A 9386-nucleotide genomic window follows, 5' to 3' on the forward strand; every position below is an offset into this window, starting at 1 on the left:
CATCTCAAAAAAAAAAAAAAAAAAAAAAAAAAAAAAGATAAAAAGAAAAGAAAACTCCATGTATCTGGACAAGCTAGGCAGGGGTGAGGATAGAAGATGAACCAGAAACATTGTTAAGCTCCCTCCTTTCCTAGGATGCCACTCTAGCCAGCCTTTGCCCAAGAGACCTCCATGCCTAATTGTAGCTTTTGACAGGAAAAGCAGGACAGCTGCTGCTAATTTAATTACATCCAATCTGGGTGGTATTTATTGAGCCTTCTGTGTAAGGCACCTTCTTAATGTCCCAGCTTCCACAACAGTCACCACCCACCTCTCACCTACTACAAATCTGACCACAGGATTTCTAGGCGGAGAGGAACCACCCCCGCTCCTGCCCCCCACCACCTCGGGCTTCATCTGAAGGGGCCGCAGCTCAAGCCAGCGGCTCTGACATCTTGTTTTCTCTCCATTCAGTTCTGAGGCTGACATTGCGCAGGTTGTTACAGAACTGCCAGAGATAAGTGTGAGGGCATATTATGGCATGGGAGACATTATTTCCCAATGGGGGAAGGAGAGGAAGCAGACAAAGAAGGGCCTTCCGCTGTCGTTAGGATTCTCACTTAAATGTTTCCAGAGCACCAGTGATGGGAAGTGTTTGCTTCTATTAGTGAACTCAAGGCACAAAACCTGATGCAAAAGAACACTTTTAAAAAGGCTCTTGCCCCCAGTTGCATCAGCTCCATCCAGCAGGGCCGGACAGCGCAAGGCTGGAATGCTTTCCCGGGCCTCGGCCAGGGAGAATCGGAGAGCTGCCCTCCTCAGCTCTGAAAACGGCGCTTTCCCCGAGTTGCTTTATCAAGTTTCCCTCCTTGAAAAGTGAAATGACACCCTCGAAGCACCCTGTTTGAGTCTATGGTGTTAGATACACATGGTGGCTTTAAGGCAGTCTGGGAGGGGCTCCTAGGGAGGTGGGGAGGAGGGTCCTGAGGCCGAGGCACCTTGCTTGCTTTTGATGGAAAACTGCTCTCCAAAAATGGCTCCAGAGAGAGCAAGCCTGAGGATAGGAAAGAGGGAATGGAGAAGCTTAGATTCTTTTTTAAATGGAAATTATTTATTTCCACTGCAAAGAAGACATTTCCCTCCAAAGGGGGAAAACGTCTTAAAGACACCTCCCCCAGCTCAGCTAGTGCCGAGACACAAGCAAAATGCCTGCCGGGCGGGTAAATCATCCCGGAAGGAGAGAGTCTGAATCGAGGGGAAGGCAGAGAAGCAGAAGCCGGGCATAGTGTGAGCTGATTCCAGCAGAGGCTGAGAGCAGCAAGGGGCCTGGGCTATGGGATACATAATTGGCTAACGAATAATAAAGCCAAAATTGGATATTAACAGCAATTAATTTCTGTAGAGGCACTGGGGAAAAGAGCTGCAGAAAACCCCATTGGGCCTTAAGCCGAAGCAATCTGAAATTAAACCAGTGTCTCAATTAAATGGGAATAAATATTGCCACATCAATCTGTGTGGAGTGGGAGGGGGCTGATGGAAGCCCCTCGTGCAGCTCAGGGCAGGTTCTGCATGTCCGAAGGTCTTGGTGGCACAGCCTCAGTCAGGCACATCCTGGTCCTGACCTGTGTGGCCTGTAGAGGCCACCCGGCCCGTGACCTTGAGGCCAGGGCTCTGAAGGTTATTTCAGGGAAAGGCTTGTTGACCCAAAGAAACCTTGCAACACTCACTGTACGCTAATGGGCCCAACAGATGAGGAAACGGAAGGCGTTGAGTTCTTTTGAAAACGGAGACCGGGTCCTAATGGCAGCAGCGATTGCATTTGCAAGGAGATTCTTGAAGACAGAAAGAGCCTTCTGCGCCTTCCTTCCAACTGACTTCCAGCGGCCCCTGTCCCCTCCGGCGTCGGATCTGGAACTAACGCTGACTAAGGCCGAAGGAGGAATGTGTCTTTTTCTTTGTGGGTTGAAGATTTTTATTGTGGTTTTGGCTTCTGTGGAGAAGGTTGCGGGAGTGGGGAAGGAGGGTATTTGGGGATGCGGAGGACACGTCGCTGGGACCTGGGGGAAGATGCCCGATCCCAGGCCGGGTCACTGGGGGTATCCGGGAGAGGAGGCTGGGGGTTTGGGAGGGGCGTCCTAATGGGAAGTCCGGGAGGATGCACTGGGACGGACCCCTCGCTCCAACAAATAAAACCCATCCCCCAAGCGATTTCGCGGTGAGATCCTCTCCCCACCTTCCCCTTCTCCGTGCCCCTTCCCAGGCTGCACCTTCCAGCCCCTCTTTCTTGCAAGTTCTGAGGCTTTCCGGGATGCTGGATGGGGTCCTCGAGCCCGCTGGTCCTGAAGCGGATCGGAGAGAGGCCGGGAGGAGGACAAGGGGAGAGGGGCTGCGGGCGCCAGGCGCACAGTCGGGCCGGCTGCGCCGCGGGGAGGGCGCGGGCTTTAGGCCCAGGCCTCCGGCTCCGGAGTGCTGCTGGTGGCCAGGGGAGGGCGCGACCTCCCGCCCAGCCCTTCGGTGTGGCTCGGCCACCTTTGGAAGCTCAAGAGGTACCCTCGTCTTGATTCGCCCCAGTTCCAGCCCCCGACTCCGTAATAATCTCTAACGTTGACCGTCGAGGGTCCATCTGGCGCTCGAGTGAAATTGATGTGCGTGGAAAGGGAAAAATGTGACGTCTCCGGGGACAGTCCCTGGCGTTTGTCGCCCAGAGCTGGGGGCGCCCTGACCTCTTCACCTCCCCATTGCCTTAGAACTTGGGATTGTAGCGCATTCTAGAATGAACCTGAGACTGACCTGCATCTACCCACACCTCACTGGGGCCCAAAGCTTTGGGAACTGCAGGAGGACCCGAATCTCAGGAGTTCCAGGTCTGCAAGATTCGGGAGAGAAAGTAAAAAATATGTATCAAGACTGGAAAATGGGAGCGAAAAAGAAATGGAGAATCAGCGCCTGCTCATCTTCGCCTTGCTCCATGGAGAGGTCTCGGGTGCATTCGGAAAGAAAGAGACGAGAATGCCTCGTGCGTGCTGGGAAGCCAGTCACTGGGAGGCCCTGGGCGCGGTCCGGGCCGGCGGGGGCCGAAATGCAGCCCTCACCCACCTTCGCGGGGCCGCAAGTCGCCGCAGAGCCGCCCTGAGAACCTCACACGAAGTTGCAACACACACTTGCAGCCGAACTATCGCCTTCTGAACCCCAGGCCTCAGTATTTTGCGTTTGCTTAAGCAACAAATAGGTTGGATTTGAATTTCAAAGGAAACTTCCCACGGTAATTCTGAGAGAGAGAGCCCTTAGTGATTCTGGAAGTTTGTTTTTTGGGCCCCGGAGCCCCTGACCCAAGCCCCCAGGTCTGGGTAGCGTTTCTATTTTAAGACAAAAGGGAGAAGGATAAGAAATGAAAAGATGAACCTACTGAGAGTTGCTGACACTTTTATTTCTGACCTGGAACAGTCCTTGCCCTCAATAAGGCCTGATTTTATTTTATTTTATTTTTTTGAGGCCATCTAAATTTGGTGCTGGGGATCATTCCAGGCCTTCCGAGCAGCTCTATAAGGCAAACACCAGATCCCCAGGCCTTCCGAGCAGCTCTATAAGGCAAACACCAGCACACAGTGCCTCGCATAAATTCCGTTTGAAGTCGTTTTTTCTTCTATGTCTACATTTGTGATACAATTGAGTATTAAATACATTTTCTTTAGAAAAGCTGAAATGAGACTGAGAAAGACTTGGCAAAACACCCAGTGAAAGAATTGTAGATGGGACATAGAGGAAAAAATTCTTTATTAGGTACCATCATTCTCATTCTTGTTACTATTGACATCCTTGTCACTGTGAATCAGCCAGCCCAGCCTCCAACACACATACCCCCAGCACAACGCCTCGTGTTGACTCATGGGCCCTGAAACCACCCACAGAGTAGATGGGGAAAGGGCGGCTCCATCTGTCCCAGGGAGAACGCTTTGCAGCTGCCCCCAAAAGGCTCTTCTCAGGTTGGAATGGGGTATTATGTAAGTTCAAGAGGAGGAAAGAGAAAATGATTTCCCTGTGGAAGCAGCATAGGTGGATGGACTTTTGGTGGCTACATGCCTTCCTCTAAATGCTAGCACTGGATATGGTTATGTGGGGAAATGTATGTACGTATGTGTGCACATGGGCACACCCCTCCCCCGAAAATTTCTCTGGCAGAAGCTCCTCATACATTCACAAAAGCCACCCCCCCCCTTTGGTAACAGAAGTAACTTACAGGAGTTTACCTTTGCCTCTGTTAGGTCAATCTCTTTTCTGCTTAAGCGGAGATCTGGGCTGTCACTGGCGGGGAAAGAAGAGTATTGCCAATTTTTCCTCTGATACATTTCTAAATCTGAAAGTGTCTGGTACAGTTACCACAAGAATATATTAGCTCGCAGGACTGTTATGGCAGTGGTGCATATAAACCTATCAGGGCCTTCTTTGCGCATTCAGTCAGCAAACTGTCTATTCTGTCCTACTTTTTCCTAACCATATAATTCCCCTGTCATGTAAGCCATAGACTGTAGTTAGAGGGGTTCAAGTAGGGAAGAGAAGAAGATGCTAAAGAGTGAAATGCCCTCAAAGGGGAGACATTTTCAGGTTTCTTGTAAAATGAGTGGTGGCATAAATAGGCCCCAAACACAGAAGGGAAGGGCTGACCTGCACAGGGACACCTTGTTTGAGCACAGAAGGGGCCTCGCAATGACACATGGGGTCAAGTTGTCCATTCATCTCTTTGCCGTTTTCGGCCATTAAAGCCCTACATAGACATACATTTTGTAATGAGACCCACCCGGCGGACACAGGCAAATACCCACACCCATGCACACAGACCTAGCAGACCCAGAACATGCCCACACACGTGAACGCTTTCTAGAGCAAGAGTTTATATAAGTAATGAAGTAAAAAATATGCCCCTCCCATCATAGATTATCCAAAGCAGAAACCTGGCAGGCGGTGGCCACGGTACCTTTGGTTTAAGCTCTTAGCTTAAAGCATCTGAAAGGGGCATTACGTGGGGAGGCATTTGGAGATTTGACCAGAGGGCACATCAGTGAAGGGTACAGCAACCTCTGAAGGTATTACGGAGAAGCAATTACTGAAAAGAGGCTCTCCAATGTGGACATTTGTGGGGCAAAGGGTTTAGTAATCAGAGGCTTAAACCATGCTCAAAAGAAGCATCCAGCAGCCTTCACAGTGAGCAGAGAGGGCAGAGCAAGGGGCTTTACACCCCAAGGAGGCCCAATATTGACTGCTTTCTTCTTCCTGAACCTGTCCAGAAAGGGCGGCAGGAACTCCAGGACTTAGGAAGCTACTAGTTTCAAGGGAGATATATTTTAAGGGCAGTGGTGACTAGACAAGGCTTGTAAGGCGCAGGGGTGAGTAGCTGTTTCCCCTTTCTGTCCTGCAGCCAAGCTTGCCTTCTGGGACTCCAGAGGTAGCCCAGCACCTGCAGTCTGCAGGATGTGCACTGCAGCTTTCTCTCTGCAGGAGCAAGCAGGTTGTGGCACATTCTGCAGACCCAGAGAAGGTTCTGGAAGTATCTAGGTGGGGTGCAACACACTCAGCCTCTGCCTGATTCTAAACACTCCCTTAGGAGGCCAGATGAAGAGCCTAAGAGATAATGATTACACAAGGATTGCACATAGTAGCTACTCAATAAATATTTGGGGGCACTGAGGCTAGGGAGGGGCCTTGGTTCAAGGCATCACTGAATGCTAATTTATTTAAGCGGCTAGACTGAGGCTTTGGAGAGGAAAGAAGTCCTTAGTAAGCTTCAGTGGAGACTCTTAGGCCTTGATTGCTGTGTCAGGAATCAAATTAATCTCCTAAGCATCCCTTATGGCCTTGGCCTTGCAAAGCCAGGCCTCTGCCATGCTCGGGGGAAGGGATGCAGCAGGCTTCCTGGGCAGAAGGATCCAGCTCTTGGCCTCTTTTCTCTGCTCCTCCCTCTGCTGCAGGGACCTGCCCCTCCTCCATTTCCTCCACCTGGAAATTAATGAGCTTAGGTCTTGCCCCATCCGCTACAGCTTGGTGGTTAATACAGAGCTGGAAATGGGATGAGATTGTGGCAGCGCAGTACGAGGGGGGTCTCTAGGACCAGCTGCTGCTCAGGGTCTAGTGATGGGAGGAACGCCTGATTTGGGAAGCAGGTTCTTCAGGATGAGCGAGGCTTAACCCTTTCCATTCCCTGACAGCCTCTTTCAAAACAGTCTTTCCTCAGACCCCCACTTGCACACATTCTGTGTTTCCTTCTGTTCACATTTTTAAAGGAACACATGCTTCCCTGGGGTCTGTGTAGGTTATTGTGCCTCTCCCTTCCTCTGCAGCTCCTGGATCTCTGCCTGAAACTGCAGTAACAGCTACAGGGAAGGCGTGAGGTGCTCCTTAGAGCTATGGCCAGGCTTTCAGCTCAGATGGAGCTTGTGAACCTGCCGGGAGCTGGCTCCTTCTTGTCCACCTAGCCCGACGACTTCCTTAAGCTTGTCAGGTGCTCTCAGCTCTACAGCAAAGGGTGACAAACAGCTTCCCCTCTCCCTTCCAACCGCCTGCCCTCCTCTCCAAACCTCAAGCAGAACACAATATACCCGCAGTCCAGGCCCTGGGGCACTCTGCCAGTCTCTGGATGCCAAATTATTATTATTTTTTAAGGGCAAACCAAAAAACTAAGCTCAGAACAAAAACACAGCCACGGAGAAAGGTGTCGACCCACATACAATGAGTCCTGAGCCCAGAGAAAAATCTGCACACACAAGCACTCCGCAATGCGCTCCCAGGCGACCCCCACCCCAAGCACACCGCATTTGTGCTGCACACATCTGCTTCTGTCACAGAATCAGCTTCTGTTTCTCTCCCTGAATCTGTTTGCATCTTTAAGCCCCTGTCTGTCACAGGCTGCACACCTCCCTACTCTACGGGCTCGGGACCCGCAGCCGGAGAGCGCTCGAGACCCCTCCCCTCACGCCCGCAGCCGCTGCGCGGAGGTCTGCGGAGGGCGCCCGGCTCGGTCGGTGGCTCCTTCCTTGGCGGGCCCTCGCGGACCCAAGGTGCTCAGCCAGCCCCATTCTTGGCATTCACCGCGTGCCTTAATTGTATGGACATTTAAATCAAGGTCCGCTGTGAACACGGAGAGAGAGGCCTTTCTCCTGAGGAAGGAAAGGACGAAGGAAGGAAGGAAAGGTGAAAGAAAGGAAGCGGGGGTGGGTAGAAGATGGAATAAGAAAACCAGGAAAAAGAAATAAAAAGCGGCGCGTGTACGTGCGCACTGACAGCGAGGAGAGGGATGGGGGTGGGGGAGCGCCGGAGGAAGGGACCACAGCATCCTCCCCGCCGCAGCTCCCCCAATCACACAGACAATGAGATAACAGCGACGTCTTCCAAAGGCTCTTTGTTCTCCCCCATCCTTTCGCATCCAGGCTTTTTCCTGCAAAGCGGAGGGGGTGGAGGGATGGGGGTGTGGGTGGAAGTGGGAGACGGAGGGGTGCCTCCCCCGTGTTAATTACCCCGGCTCCCTTCGCCCCTCTCCCCGCGCCTCGCCTCCCCTGCAGCTCCAGACAATGAAAAAACAACACCGACCCCACCTCGCCCCAGCGCAGTAAACCCACCCACCCATGTTGCCCTCCGCTTTGCCCAGGAAACTGAAGGGGGCTAGGAGAAGGAAGAAGAGGGCCAGGGACGAGGAAGGCAGCGGGGGCTCGGCAGCGGCAGCCAGGGCAGGGCGCGCGGCCGCCGCCTTTACCTCGATCGCGGAGTGCAGGCGAAGCCGGGCCGGGCGTGCCGCAGGCGCCAGCTGCCGCGGTCCGGGGCCGGGACCTGAGGATTTAGCCTTCCGTAACTCGCCCGCTGCAGTCCTCTAGTTCAGGTCCAAAGTGGTGAAGGGGAAAAAGGGAAAGAGAGAGAGAGAGACAGAGAGAGAGAGAGAGAGAGAGAGAGAGAGAGAGAGAGAGAGAGAAAGAAAAAAAAAAAACCCATAAGAGCGAGGCCCATCTGGCCCCTCATCAGCTTTGTCAAGTCTTGCATACGCTAAAATGCTAATGACCTAGATAGCTCATGCAAAATGCAGCAGGGAGGGCGGGAGCGAGGGAGGTAGGAGGGAGGAAGCGAGAGGAGTGCAGGGGGGAGCGAGGGAGGAGAGGCGGAGGGAGGGAGAGAGGGAGAGAGCACCCCTACACTCTCCCCACCCCACCCCCAGCTGTCAACGGGCTTTACCAGGTAAAGGGTGGACGTAGATCTAAAAGGTCACCGTGTATAATGCGGCTGGATCCCCGGGTCAAAAAAAAAAAAAAAAAAAAAAAAGGTGGGGGGGGGGTGAGACAGAGGAAGAGTTCCTAAAGCCAAAGGGACAATAAGACATTATTTTAAGCCTCCCCCTCCATGCCCTCCTCCACCTCTCCACTCTGTTTACACACAAATCCTGTCGCCGCCTCATGCATGTGCACGGACATGTCAATTTCTCATCAATTTCTCAGCGCTCCTATCAACAGACACCCACATTCTCATTCCCAGTAAAACTCATCCTGTGGACCCGAGGGTGGGGGAGACCCCTTCTCCTCCGCAGTGATCCTCGGACTGGCCCATCCCCACTCATCTCCACCTCGACCGTCTACTCCTTTAGCCCTCGAGGCAGCAGGGGACTCCTTCCCTTTTCTAAGCCTAGAGTCCCCTGTCCCCTTCCCAACCCCCTCGTCTTGGGAAGGCGAGGCAGGGTAGCAGGAAAGCCAAGTCAAGTCCTCTTGGGTCTCCCACAATTCAGCTACCCCTCCCAAGAAAAAAAAGAGAATCCAAAACCCCGACCCCTCATCTACGTCGACACTGTGAAAGCAAGACACAAGGACAAATACAATTCAATCCGAATACCCTCAGCGGTCCGCACGCCTGGGCGGACGCCCTTCCGCAGCGGCCACGCGTGTTCCGGGGCCAGGGCTCCTGCGTGTCCCTTCTCGCTGAGCCCACCAAGGTGCTTTGTCCCGGCAGCCACGCAAGGTCTTCAGCTTTTTGTTCTCCTTTTTACGAGACTGGCCGCAATCCCCAGCGATTCAGCCAGCCCAACCAAAGGCAGTGGATCTACAGAAATGAAAGGGATCGAGATAATATACAAGCAGATGATTGAGTGGGGATGCTGAAGGTGGTGGAAGCATTCTGGGGGTGGCCGCCGGGCCGAGCCCAAACTGCTTGCTGCCTTCGCTGGGGAAGGCGCAGGCGGGGAGCCGGCGCTGGTGGTCGTTCCACCTGGCAGGAGGAAATGATAACCATGATAAGGAACGTGATGATGATGATGATGATGATGAGCATGATAAAAAAAAATTCAGTCTCCCCTTGGTGAACCAGAGCATGCGTGCCAGAGGGACTGCACTGCTGGCGGCGGCGGCCGGGGGAAGGAGAGCGGCGCAGGAGGCAAAGGTTGC

General features: G+C 53.1%; 1 protein-coding gene across 1 annotated transcript; it reads right to left on the reverse strand.

The window, feature by feature from the left end:
• Window positions 1-3736: 3736 nt before the first annotated feature.
• On the reverse strand, window positions 3737-8984 carry LOC104652796 (uncharacterized). The gene is made up of 3 exons (XM_010347799.3): window positions 8839-8984; window positions 7721-7834; window positions 3737-7405 (listed from the first exon to the last, which is right to left on the reverse strand). Exon 3 carries the CDS (start codon window positions 7391-7393, stop codon window positions 6941-6943), a length of 453 nt encoding a protein of 150 aa, XP_010346101.1. The 5' UTR covers window positions 7394-7405; window positions 7721-7834; window positions 8839-8984; the 3' UTR covers window positions 3737-6940.
• Window positions 8985-9386: the final 402 nt, after the last annotated feature.

The sequence above is a fragment of the Saimiri boliviensis genome, chromosome 13 (assembly GCF_048565385.1).
Source record: "Saimiri boliviensis isolate mSaiBol1 chromosome 13, mSaiBol1.pri, whole genome shotgun sequence".
In the NCBI taxonomy this organism is placed as follows: Eukaryota; Metazoa; Chordata; class Mammalia; order Primates; family Cebidae; genus Saimiri; species Saimiri boliviensis.